The sequence below is a fragment of the Gymnogyps californianus genome, chromosome 14 (genome assembly GCF_018139145.2).
Source record: "Gymnogyps californianus isolate 813 chromosome 14, ASM1813914v2, whole genome shotgun sequence".
Classification (NCBI taxonomy): Eukaryota; Metazoa; Chordata; class Aves; order Accipitriformes; family Cathartidae; genus Gymnogyps; species Gymnogyps californianus.
Genome location: NC_059484.1, coordinates 19,216,759 through 19,231,170, shown reverse-complemented (window position 1 = coordinate 19,231,170; position 14,412 = coordinate 19,216,759). Strand labels below are relative to the sequence as shown.

At 41.7% G+C, this 14,412-nt stretch overlaps 1 protein-coding gene across 3 annotated transcripts in view; it reads right to left on the bottom strand.

Annotated features, from left to right (window-relative positions):
* Window positions 1-14,412, bottom strand: part of FSTL4 (follistatin like 4) — a 234,963-nt gene that overhangs the window by 28,913 nt on the left and 191,638 nt on the right. For all 3 annotated transcript variants that reach the window (XM_050905333.1, XM_050905332.1, XM_050905331.1), the window contains one exon: window positions 12,884-13,050. In XM_050905333.1, coding sequence (XP_050761290.1) covers window positions 12,884-13,050 — 167 coding nt within the window. The remainder of the gene's footprint in view (window positions 1-12,883; window positions 13,051-14,412) is intronic.

Below are 14,412 nucleotides of genomic sequence, written 5' to 3'. Positions count from 1 at the left end.
GCTGCGCCCATGGCAGGTCCAATGCTACCAGGAATCATCCTCATCCATGCTGTTACTGCCAAACCCCCTGCCAGGTACTCAGAAATTATGAGCAAGAGTTGTTTGATCATTGAATGGGCTGCTTTCTAAACCACAACCATTTGGGGCTCCTTATATCTCACATTTCCTGCCTCTTCAGGGTGCATCTGCTTAAGTTTAAAGCTTTCCTTTCCAGTCATGACACTTCGAACGTTTTTCGAAGGAAGCTGCGATTCTGAGGCAGACTTGCAATGCCAGCTGGCACCCTTAAAGAAAAGTACAAAGTAGCCCATCTCTTGCAGTATGGGATTGATCTGGCATTGCTTCCGCCGGCTTTTGAATCTTCTCCAATAACTTCTGTCTGGCATCAGAGAAATGTCTTCATGCCTCTCCTCTCAGTGGCAGGCCAGCACTGGCAGGGGAGAAGGGAAGTTTGGGAACTTGCCTAGTTTTTAGACGTGTTACAAGGCAGATTGAGAGTGAGCACCGAGAAATACAGAGCTTACAGGCAGGACAACAACCCTTCCCAAAGCACAGACCTTGACCTGAGAGGGCACAGACATAACCACCCTGGTTCTGTTATCTGCTACCCTAAGGCCTGTGCTGCCCCAATGTGCAAATGTATGAACAATTATAAAGAATAAGAGTAAATCCATAGATGATCCTGAAATTTACTATCTGTAATCAAAAGCATCTCAGATATTACTGCCACCTTGGGCGTCAGGGCGATTTGGCATCTACGCTATGGGATAAGCTGGTTAAGTTACCCAATACGTTATTACAAATATCTACTCAAAAATTCCCATTTCAAGCATTTGCCTCTTTTCTGGTCAGCTAGATCTTTCCTGCCGGAAAGCAAAGATTCATGATTAACTGCAAATAGAAAAGATATCAACCCTGTTCAAATGATATTTGCATGACATCGAGAAAATGCTTGCAGTGGAGGGAACTTAATAACGGTTTTTGAAGTTAATCCCAAAGCAACTCAAATTGAGTTTAGATCAATAAAAGCAGGATGGCTACTTTTATGGAATGATTTATAAGGAGTTGTGGAAAAAAAGGACAATAAAATCTTCTCTGTTTTAAGTATGTTGCTTCCTTTAAGATATCTCAGAAAAATATTATGAATGCTTGGTTTGTGCTCTGTAATTGTCTTTTTATGGATGATCTGTTTTTTTCCAATGCATACAAATGTATTAATATAAGTAAAGACGTTTGCAAAAACAAACTGATGCAAGATTATAGTGTTATTCTCTTCCTCTCCAAAGGCATTTTTTTTGTAAAGAGAAGCTTATATTGGTAAAAGCATGGTTTATGACTTTTAAAAACTATTTTCTGACTTCCGGCACTTAAAGAAGGTTATCAAAGATGATTTAGGTTAACACCATATCATTTATGTCAGGCATAGAAGGAAATTATCTGCCCTGCATTAGAACTTGCACACACGCAGTAAATTCGCCTAAGACTACAACGTTACTAAGAATGACCAGTATTAGATGTGGGAAGGAAAAAGTGATCATGAAATTTAGGTTCAATACTGAACCTTTTGTTGTTACAAAAAGAATACTGAATTCTCTAACAAATTAATGACTCTTTCTGGGTGTTTATTGCAGCTCACTGTTTCTCCTTGTGTTTCCCTGTGGATATAATTAGTACGTTAGGATTTCACAGTTACATCTTATATATATGCATGCATTCTTATGCACAAGCAATTTCTGTGTGTATTTTATAAGGAAAGTGCTGTAAAAACCCAAGCTCTAGAGCATTAGGAAATGATGAGTCCTTGATTCGTTAATAGCCTCTCACTCTACATCTTACACTCATCCCAGCCAGGAGCCCTGCAGCACAGCGGGAAGCCGTCCCAGGCAGGCAGTGGGCAGCCCTGGTATTTGGGCTACTTCCCACACCCCTCCATACCGCACTGCCTTCGGGAGCTCTTCGGAGCTGCTCCGGTGCATCTCTTGCCACTGCCACCGTATTAACCGGGGTGTAAGTGTCGGGGTTTAATCCCAGCCAGCAACTAAGCACCACGCAGCCGCTCGCTCACTCCTTCCCCCTCCCAATGGGATGGGGAGGAGAAGCGAAAAAAGGTAGAACTCATGCGTTGAGATAAGAAAGGTTTAATAACTAAAGTAAAATAAAATATAATATTAACTGATAATAATAAAAATATAATAATAATTGTAATGAAAAGGAATATTAAAAAAAGGGGGGGGGGACCCAAGGGAAAAAATAAAAGTGATGCACAATGCAATTGCTCACCACCTGCTGACCGATGCCCAAGCAGCGACCCGCCCCTCCCAGCCAACTCCCCCCCAGTTTATATACTGGGCATGACGTCCCATGGTATGGAATATCCCTTTGGCTAGTTGGGGTCAGCTCTCCTGGCCGTGCTCCCTCCCAGCTTCTTGCACGCCTGCTTGCTGGCAGAGCATGGGAAACTGGAAAGTCCTTGGCTTAAGATAAGCGCTACTTAGCAACGACAAAACATCAGTGTGTTATCAACATTATTCTCACACTAAATCCAAAACACAGCACTGTACCAGCTAGTAAGAAGAGAATTAACTCTATCCCAGCCGAAACCAGGACAGTAAGTTAACACTGACAGTGTGCTTAGCTGCTCTTTTGGTTTGCTGGGAAGCGGTCCCCGACAGGGTGTAACACCGTAGCGCTGCACACAGTTTTATCAAGTGAGAAGGAACTGCGGGTCAATAAGGACTTCTTGCCTCTCAACAACGTGTATCAGGCAAGTGGGAGCTCTTTGAACAAAAGTTCTCAGAAACCGTTTAGCACAAAACACTTTTAGAGGCTCAGGTTCTGAGCTCCATCCCTCCACCCAAACACGCACGTGTAAGCTTGCTGGGAGAACTGGCAGGGGAGAGGATGGGGTGGGCAGAGGGAACGGGAAGAATTCACGCTGGAAAAAGGCAGAGGAAACATTTCATGTGCTTTGACTTTTTTCAGACAGCTTTTGCTTGCAAAGCCAGGTTTCTAAGTCACCACAAGCCTGAAAGCAGTCAGAGGGAACCATAAACATCCATAAAACTGATGTAACATAATTCTTCTCTCCCTAAAACTATCCCACCTTTGAAGCAGAGTATCTCGGGGCTGTCCAGGAGTCTCAGCGAGTGCTGCACGCCCCCCGGGAGCTGGGACTGCCCTACTCCTACCCCAGCAATGCCCAACGGTGAACTGAAAAGACATTTTTATGTATCATCCCATGAAAAAGGATAGGCAACCAGGAGAAAGGCAAAAGAGTAACTTCTGAGACATGGTTTTCCTCATTTACCACTGAAGGTGAATTTTCTTGTGAAGAGGAAGAAACAGAAGCAATGAAAATAGAGGCAGAAACCATTCTAACTCCACAAACCGGTGAGCCTTACATCAAAGTGGCCAGATAAGGATAGGGCGTTCATCACCTCTATTTTATGAATTTCATTATAAAATAACGTTACACGTTCTGGTAAAAAAAAAAAATTCAGCAAGCTATGCTTGTAATATCTCATAATTGATAAGGTCGACTAGTGGCAGATGATAAATTGACTTCTCCAGCAGTTTGTCTCATGTTTTCTCGCCCTTTTTCGAATAAAAAGTTCTCTGCCCATCATGAGCTTCTTTTATGTCTTGCAGTTACCCTTCAAATAAAGGACTGATTAAGAGACCTCAGAATATGTTTCAACTTTTCAAGATTAAAAAAGTGCATCACCCTGCATTTAAAATTGATAACAGCTCGGTAATCTCAAAAATAAAAAAAAAAGTTGCTACTGCACACAGTCAGTTTCAAAAAATAACAAAGCAGATCCTAGAAAATGGATATGTATTTTTTTTGGTATTGTATTTCCTTTCCATCACTACTGATTACCCAAGGCATCGGTCTCTCCAAACAGAAGATTTTTCATATTTATTTATCCCATTCCTCCCTTCTAATGCATTCCCTGGTCATGCAATCTGCCGCGGCTTGGAGACACCCCGCTTAGAAATGTGTAAAACATTGCATATTGCTTGTAAATCTCGTTCACATTCTGTCTCAAGCAAAATCCAGTACGTGATTGCAACGCCACAAATCTCCTGCTCTGACACCCAGGAACGCAGCCGGCGGTGAGGGAGCCCACGTTAACCCGGGGCTGCCGAGCCGGCGGCCGGGGGCGATGCCGGAGGCCGTGGGGCACCGGCCACCCACCTTTTTGGCCCATTTCAGATGCTTTTTCATGAAGCTTTCTAACACGTCTTGGGGTTGTTCCAACACAGAACAGAAACATATTTAAAAACCTTTAAATTTTTGGCAAAGTTTCCTGTTTTCCAGGAAGTTTGAAGAGGAATTAGCATAGAGTAGATTCAGGCTTATTATTTTTTAGGATAACTTCCAGTTACTTGGGAAAAAAAATACGTGCCTTAAGGCTATAGATAGGAAGAAGGAACAGAAAAACAAGTCCCAGTGACACAAAACCAGACAATCTCCCCATCTCTCCAGTGATCGGCAAACGGCACACGTCACGCCGCAGTACGGCACTATGGGGCACACACCCCCTGGGCAGCAGCCGCTGCCCGGCCCATCCGATTTTAAACCTACACAGTGATTTTAAACCACCCCAGTTAAATATTGAATGCTCCTAATAGACGTTGGGGGTGAGACCCAAAGACGGTCGATACCCCCTCGCCATGCTGATTTAAAAGTGTTCACAGCAGAAATAACGACAGAGGGAATGGAGCTCCCCGAGTGGCTTCTTCTCTTAGGAGAATCCCACCGGTTGCTGCGATTTCTTCCTAAATAATAATAATAATTTGCTTCACTTTTAAACCCTTCCCTTTCAGCCCTTTCTGCCAGGCCCAGCGAAGCTGGGAGCCTTCCCCATATGGTTTCAGTGCCTACTGACAAAACCAATCCCGGCACTGGGGCTAGCTGGTGTCACTGGTTTTCCGTTAGACGAAGAAAAACACCATCATGATTTCATAGTAACCAGCACAGCAACGAAAATGTATTGACTAGTTCACGTTGAAAAAGCCTGTCTGATCCTCAGAGTCCTAGAAATCTCTCTCTGATAATGTTTACAGGATTTTAAAACAAAATGTACCCAAGCGTTTAATGAGATTATTATTATGCAAAATCTACAACAATGGCTATCACTTTGAAAATGATTTCTCCTCACTAATCAAATGTCTCTGATCTTTTTTACAATAGATTCATGAGTGATTCATATAAAAATAATAAAAACTAAATTAGTCATGGGCTCTTAAATCACTTTCTTTGGTGCTTTTAATAATTCATTTCCAGAGACAAGCTGAGAACTTATGCTTCATTAATATTATTTGTTCTTGGTTTTACACATGCTATCACTTTAGTAATTTACATGGAGAAAAATTCAGCCTTAAGCAAATGCCAGAAAACTATTGCAAACACAGCCTGATGGAGTATTAATTTATTTTCTTCTTTTTCTGCTCAAAGAATTCAGCACAACATAAGACTTTGCTGGTGAGCCAAAAATGTTTCTGGCTTGAACATATGGAAATGAACTTTTTAGATAGTTGTGCAATTATAATATAGATAAAAATGGATGACTTTTATATCCTAAGAAACTCAGAGACAAAACAACGAGGAAAATCAATGGTAGGTCTTCCTGCCGGAGCTGTTGGAAGGGAGGAATTAGCATACCAGGGATGTAGTGAAATGTTTCTATTAATTGGATCTACTGGACATTTCAGAGAAATGCAAAGACCATGACTGAACAGGTAAGTACCAATCTTGGGAGGAAATTATATTTATAAACTCCAACTTTCTCCCTACAGTACAGAGGTAGATAACTGGGATTCATGGATTTTGGTCTGTAATTCAATTATCAGTTGCAACAGTCAGAGCAGGTACAGGAGAATACAGCTGGTTTCAGAGTCCTAATTCATCTCATTCTCAATTTTTTTCTCATGCATTTTTTTAAGCCTGCCAGTCTAGTTACCTTAATACTTCGCAGCAGATGGGCTCACTCCTTTCTTCTTGCTCCTTTTTAGAAGATTCACGCCGCATTCATAGTTCTGCTTTTCTGCTATAACGCCCAGACCGAGTACATGCAATTCGTCTATAGGAGAGTTGCATCTAACATCTCAGGTTTCTCAAAAATTTCACAAGGTATGTGCCCTATATGCTTCTAAAAAATGCAAGCAAAACAAAACCACCCCAGAGTAACATCTTCCTCCACAAAAATGGGCTGTTTAGGAAGGTGAATGAAGCCTTATATTCCACCAGCTAGTTAGGACCAGGCGAACAACTCTATTGTCTCCATGAAGGTATTTCTGCATTTGCAATAATCAACTACACACTTTCATCTGTGACCCAAAAATGAGCTATGCCAGCGAGGGCACAAGTGGATACAAGTTCTGTGATCTTCATTACAGCAAAGTGAGAGACTATATTCTGAAAATACTGTAAGTATTAATTTTCCACTTCGCCTTTATTTTAAAGCCTGCAAAGACCTAAGATACTATAAGCACTGTGCAATTTCTTAAACTTTGATTTGAAAGAGAAAAAACTTGGCTCTAAACATGCAACTTCCTGTAATTTACTCCCATCACTGTATTACTGCAGCATCTAGGATGACACAGGGTTTGATAATTTTAACAGCCCAATTTCTATTAGCGGGGTATTAAGTGGGGTTATTCACGCATGACCTTTTTATTATTTAACAGTGAAACTACATTAAAACCATCAACAGGCATATATCACCTTCATACAGCCTGTTTTAATGAGAAGTCTAATCCAAGTGACTTGCACTTTCAAGGTTGGCCGTTTGCTTTGGGTTTCAAATATTATATGTGGAAAATGGACATTCACATGAATATACATGAAGTGTGTATCAAGGCAGGTAGGCACAGATCTTGTCAGAGCCACGAGACACCCACAGAGGTGAATCTTCCCGGGTGCACAGGTAGATGTGGAATATGAGCAATCAACGATCTAGAAAGTGGTCTGTGCCCCCCCAGATTCACTTCTGCCACTTCCGCACGCTCTTTGCACCGTGGACCTGGCAGAGGTTTGGTGGGCAGAGATGGAGGCAGGCTTGGATTCAGCCGGAGTAAGGCACACAGATTTGTATGGGGAGGAGGAAAACCCGTTTGGAGAAGAGAATCACCCCTTTTCCTCCAAGCAGGGACTTACACCTCCGAGCTCAGCCTACATATCTCAGGTGCCTCCGGAGTCCTGGGTGATGACAGGAACCCCGGCGGCAACACCCAGACTTTCTTCACATGGTCTTCTCAAAGGCAAGAACGGCTGAAGGTGAGAGCAGAGGTCTCTCCAACCGAGTTTCCTTCCCCTGACAGGAGGCAACGGCAGAGGAGACGCACAGGAACTGGGCGACCCTTAGCAGGACACGCTGCTGTGCTCCCATCAGCTCCCACTCAGCCATTTCCCGAACCGAGGAGTTTGTCCTCGTGCTGAACAGCTTCTCCCTGGGCTTGCCTCATCACACCTTCACCCCGTCTTCAGCCTGTGCGACATCCTGACGCTATAATACAATGCATGACATCGGACAGGAACATTCAAGACTTCTTTGAGAATTTGGCACGTGGACATCTGACTGGACATTTCTCGGTGTACTTTGTGCGAGACAAGCTGATTGATACATGCAAGTGACAATAGCAAACAAATGATAAGCTGTATTTTGTTAACTCCTGGGAGTATACTTTTTAAGGGCAATTATTGATTTTTCATCACACAAAGAGAAAGACAAGTCATAAAGTAGCTGCAAAGCACTCTCACTCCCCTGCCTTTAATTCCCTGGTGTGCTTTCCACCATGTGGGACTTCACTCTGGAGTCTTGTGTGTGTCCCTGGATGGGATTTTTTGGGAGAGCAAGGACATGCTATCCCACCTGGCATCAGCAGAAACGAAGAAACCTGTATTTCGACGATCTGTTATGAAAAGCTTATTTTTGAACTAATGATCTAATGCAGATTTGAGTTAAAGGGTACAGATTAAGATGAAATGAATAATGAAAGACACTAATGAATTTATGTTATAGTGACCTGCCTTACGCTTGGTAATTCACCAATTTCTTATCTACCTGCATTCCATAACATTTGTTTTCTTCTGGTAACAGTCTCTTCTCTGTTGTTTGTGTATGCTTTCACCATGCTTCTGAAGGAATAACTTTTGTTTATAAATTTTGTTTCTAAATTTACGGATGTTTCTCTGGAGATAATGTCAAATCATGTGAAACAATATCCTATAAATATTGTATAAATACATTTGACTCCATGAGGAGTTTGTTACATTTTCAAATTGAGGAATGCTTTCATAATCACATATTTGGGAAAACACACTGCTTGTTCCTAGGGGGCAAACGTATATTATTTTGAAATATGACACATTTTAACCACTTCACTATTTGTAGTCAGAAATCAGTTTATAGCTATCACAATCTTATCAGTTTCAGCTACATTATAGTTATTTTCTGCATCAGAGAAGTTGATTTGACTTTTTTAAAGTATAGCTGCAAAGGGACTTCTAATGGATAAATAATATGGGTGGGTAATTTATGGATAAATACTATTTTTATGCTAAAAGCAATCTTAAACTTTTGCAAGAAAAATCGTTTAATTACATGTACCATTAAGATGGCTCTTTTGCAATAGCTATGTGACAACTCATTAACAGAGTTCTTCACAGACAGGACAAGACAAATTATTACTATGTTGCTTATGAAAGCTTCTGATTAAGAGAGCAGTGAAAAATTATTAATATTTTGTTGCCAATCAAGATTTCACATAAAAATGATTTAAGTAATGCACTTAACCAAGCTTTATAGTAATCTTCAACCTTTCAGTTCTGCGCAAATTTAGGATTATCTAGGTTTTTGTTGACTGCCTTTGTCACTTCTAGTATTAATCTGGAACACAGTCAACCTTCTCATATCACATTTGTCACGAATCTGGAGAGAATAAAGCCATGAAGGACTTTTCAGCAGTGCCTCTCCTGTGCTGCTCTCACTCCTAGCTGGAAGGATTCTGTTTTTTTCCAGAGTTGGGCTTCTATTTTCATCTGATTTCTTGAATTAGCATTTAGAAGAGAAAGAGTTTAATTGAAATATAATATGAGGATTTTTCCAAGTGTGTGAATATCCTGTAGGTTTGTATGTGATTGCCATTGTGCCAGGAGCAGGGAGGATTTTCTTGAAGTTAAAAAGGTACAATTAATCTCCTGTTGCACTTCCAATTAGCCAAATTGCTAACCTTATTGTGAAAAGCAGAAATGCAATCGAGTTTCTGCTTGAGGCGTACTAAAAGAAAACTGAAGTAATTTAATTAACTGACTTCAAGTACATTAAGAAGCACACTGCCTTTACTTTCCTGCTGTCAATGCCTTTAAATAGATTATTGTTTAATGTGAGTTTCTGTACCCACGAAAGGCTGAAGCTTCGAACCGTCTGCTGCCACCCACCCCGACCCATGCTGCCGAGCATGCACGGCTGCACGTATTTTCACATTGCAAACCTCAAAGCGAATGTTGATGCTGCTTCCATGCTACACACAAGTATCAACCTCGAACACAAGTGCGTTCACGCCGCAGATGAACGTGGCTCACGCCCCACGAGTACAGGACTTTTTAAACTTGTGATTAATCGGAATAAAAAGACTGGATTTACCAGCTGAAGGACCATCTCTTCATCCCTGCTACAAACAAGTGCATCAGACATGCAGGTGCCTGTCCTCGGTAGCCAGAGAGGGGACGTACCTGAGCTGAGGAGTCCTACAGATTGCCCATAGTGGAAGAGGGAAAATAAAAGATGGTAATCCCCAAATTGTGTCACCTGAAGTAACCAGACCTGAATACAGATGGCAGTGATATATACAGAACATAAAAAACTTTACAGTTTAATTAAAGATTAAAAAGGTGTGGAGGTGTTTATTAGATTAAAAAAAAGTTGATGCGCGCTACTAGCAGGTGTTATATGACAAGGTGATAGAGGTCATAAACTGACATGTGAAACATTAAAATTGAGGCATAAATCCTGGTTTTCCTCCTTGTAAGAATCTCAGAGTGCTCCTTTGATATAGTTTCTCAGTGATATACTAGTTCAAACAGATCAAAAAGTGATTATTTTTTTTCTGCTGTATTGCATGTTACTGTCCTAGGGGGTGTTGAATCATTCAGGAACCAGTCAGTTTATGGGCAAAGACATAACGCTTCCACCTAACATTTAATAACCAACGAGAAAGAGAATTACTTGCAAGTAAACCAGAAATCCACTTGGGCCAGTGCTAAATTAGGCAGTTACTGGCATTTCAGCCTGAAAATGTACTACTCATAATTCTATTTAAAATAGTAGGAGTTGCAAATGAAGCCTCAGAGCCACGTGCTATCCATCCTTCAAGGATGTGTTGCTACTCCAATTCCTGGACTGCCATTTTATGCCCAGTTCACACATGAACTTTAACCTTTTAAGATTAATGTGATCATAACCAAAATTTCATAAAGGTAAGAGAAATACCTGGAATTTTCATTATTTTGGGCCAAAAAATTCTAAGACCGCTCTTGAGCCTCCAGAGTGTGTGGAAACAAGATTTCAGAACAGCTGAACCTCGCTTCCAGCCCCAGCTCAATCTTGAGCCCAACAAAACTGACCCTAAAACCACAACATCTCAGATCTATCTAGTGAATATAACTGCCGAAAGAAAAGGCTCTTTTCTAGACTCTGATCACACAAAGCTGTTGGATTTGCTCACCACAAATTAAACTAAGCACTTTGGCAGCGTGTGTAAACTAAGCTTAATCTGTGTCAAGGAACAGATCTGTTCTGAAGAATATTTGCACAAGGCGGTACAGGCAGTAAGCTGCCAGGTCAACCACCTGCACGGCTCCCTGTGCCACCCTCCAACTACAGCAGGGAGCGCCTGACTTTGCGCATCGCAGCTTGCCAGGTTTCCATGTATTTTTAGTGCCACTGACCCGACAGTCATGTATTCTAACCCTGGTGCTGACGGATGGCTATAAAAAATCTGGTCAGGTACACTGGCAGTGCAATCCTGCCCGTCCCCGTTACGGTTCCTGTATAGTCCTGTGCCAATCCTGCTGCTTTCATGTTGCGTTTCAATATCATGCTTCAAATGGTGATGAGAAATGCATTTTAAAGGGGTAATACTTGCTTTGATGAAAAGAAAGAATGTTTAGATGGTTATAATTACTGAGTTTGTGCACACAGTAATCACCTATACATAGTGCACACGATTTTCCTGCTAAGGTAGAGTCAACAAATAACGTATTGAGTTGCAGTGTGTATTTCTGCCCTGTGTGCTGAAAGTTTCACGTATTAATGCAGAAGAGTAAAACAAAGATTTTTCACATTTCGGCAATCCTGGATACACAACAATTTAGGGAGCTACAGTATTGACTGTAACAACTCTGAACTGAGTGGTTATCAAATTAACAAGAGCTGAACAAAAATATAAATCATCTCTTGCTGTAGTGTAATTAAAATAAAACCTGATTTACTGGGTACTTTAATGCAAAGAGAAATGAAACACAGACCATAGTTTTTGTACAGTACCTTCCACTCTCTCTGTAATTAAATGTTATTAAATAAATGAGTAAGTTTATACCATTATTCAGGTATTGTCTTTACTACAAACTATGACTCACACATCAGACCAGCACTGCGAATTAAGAGATTCATCTTCCTCCCTGCAAGGGTATTGCCACACCCTGCTGAATAATCCCAAATTTTAAACTGCTCATCAGAAATAGTAGCCGAGGAATGAGAGACGAGAATTGGCTGAAAGGCAAGTGAAACAGGAGGAAGAGAGATAAAAACATATTATTTGATTCAGATAGAGAAGAGATTTTATTGCCGACCATAAATGTATTGTTTCATGCTTTCGATGAACCTGTTTCTTTCTACTAGGAAAGAGATCCTGTCCTGGTTTCGGCTGGGATAGAGTTAATTCTCTTCTTAGTCGCTGGTACAGTGCTCTGTTTTGGATTTAGTGTGAGAATACTGTTGATAACATGCTGAGGTTTTAGTTGTTGCTAAGTAGTGCTTATCTTAAGCCAAGGACTTTCCAGTTTCCCATGCTCTGCCAGCAAGCAGGTGGGCAAGAAGCTGGGAGGGAGCACGGCCAGGAGAGCTGACCCCAACTAGCCAAAGGGCTATTCCATACCACAGAATGTCATGCCCAGTATATAAACGGGGGAGGTTGGCCGGGAGGGGTGGATCGCTGCGGGCATCGGTCAGCAGGTGGTGAGCAATTGCGTTGTGCATCACTGGTTTTTTTCCTTTTTTTCCCCCCTCTTTATTTTTTGTTATATTCCCTTTCATTACTATTATTATTATTATTATCATATTTCATTATTATTATTGTTAGTATTATATCTTACTTTAGTTATTAAACCGTTCTTATCTCAACCCATGAGTTCTACCTTCTTTCCCGATTCTCCTCCCCATCCTGCTGGAACTGGAGCGGCTGCGTGGTGCTTAGCTGCTGGCTGGGGTTAAACCACGACAGATCCCTGAGGAGTTAATGGTCTGTAGAGCTGCTTTCCCCTGGGTTTCCAGGGCTGCTGTCCGTGGACCAGTTTGGCTGCACCAAACTGAATGAGCAACAAGGCATGAGGTACCAGTGCTATTTAAGTGCTGGGTTATTACAGTACTGAGTTTTAATTTCATAATAACATATTCCAAGGACCCCTGCTCTCAGCTGCATATATGTTGTTTCGCTTTTATTCCTGAGACATATTCACATAAAAACAAAATATCATGCCAGCTTCCAGTTTTCCATAATAATAACAAGATGAAACTTGTTCCCTTAAAACTATCATCTGTTAAATGAAGTCATATTCAATGCCCTAAAAAGAAAATGACAGGAGTAATTCAGGACTTACATTGATGTCCTCCAAGTCGAGGAAGTTGAGGATGACGCCGTTGCGCTTCCAGATGATGGGAGGCCGCAGCGCCCCGCGGATGCTGCACGTCAGAACAGTGCTCAGGCCAACTGTGATGGTGGTAACGCTGATCTTCTGGTCCTCCGGCAGGCTCAGCCGAACCACCTCTGCAAAAGGCAACAGAACAGGAATAATACCAAATACTACAAAGGGAAGCTGTTCCCCTTCTCCCTCGTTCCAGGAATAACTTCGAAGGATTTTGGCACAGAGATGGATTATCTATGCTATAAAAAAACCCCTAAACAATAAAGCAAGAGACACAGAAATTGAATTTGCCACAATCAAACTTGCTGCGTCATTTTCCTGGGGCATCTAGCAGTAGTTGTGGCATTAGGGCACTCAGATGGGTCCTCTGGCAAGCCTGGCTGCAATAGTTAAGTCTACAAAGCAGTCAGCAACAGGACGACGAGCGAAGGCTCGCCTGCTTGAGACCATCTGGGTTTGTTTCTCTAGAGGACTCCTGCCAAGGTCCTTTGAAAAAGCACAAGAATGAGTCAGGTTCTTTCCTTGAAGAAGCAGAATTAAGGTAAGACTGTTGTCACTGAAATATAAATAAACCCAGTTTTAAATTGCCCAAATATTCGAAGTCACCAAGCATGAAAACTCCTTTACCAAATGCAGCCACATATGGCATCTGAGATACAGATGTTCTTCTAACCAAGGAGTGAGAAGCTTTCTCATACTTTATTTAAATTAAAAAAAAATCAGTTATTTTGACTTATATGTACTAAACAAAAGAAACACCTGAGGCAGCAGGCCTTACTGAAAACCACACCATGTCACATCATTTCCTTCTGGCCAAGGCTCACAAGATGTGTCTGCATAGTTTGCCGTGTGTGGCTACACAGATAGGTGGGTGCAGATTGTCATTATTAAGCGTTTCAGCAGCAGTGAGCCAGCAACAGGGCAATCAGGCCACATTGTCAAAGCTACTGCATTCACATTTTTATCATTCATATGATGTTTTTCGCTTACTCTCATTCACAGGCTCTGCAATAAGAAAGCCTTGAAACTATACTGCATATAAATGCTGAAAACTGGTCTTTCAAGGTAACGGCCCATTGAGACGAACGGGGAATGTTCACAGCGCTTTGGTGTTACTTTGCTTCAGCCAACTCAGAAACTTGGACTGGAGAATGAAACACCCTCTCCTGGCCCCAAGGCCCCTCCTTCCTCATGTCCATTGGCATTAACTGTGGTAAAACAGGGATGAAAGAGACCGACGCTGCCTCACCCAAGGCCATGTGCTTTGGGAAAAAACTCTTCCAGCAGTGCTGACACTATAAAATGACGTATGGTGTCAGGCTACTCCCTCCCATCAGCTGGCAAAATGACTCTTCATCCTGCTTGCTTGCTTCACATCTCTGTCGTTATGACCCGCACAAGATCTGCGTATCACTTACAGTGTATCTGCGTTGGTAAGATCTAAATGCTATGTGCGCTTTCTTCCAGCCCCCTGAAGAAGCGCT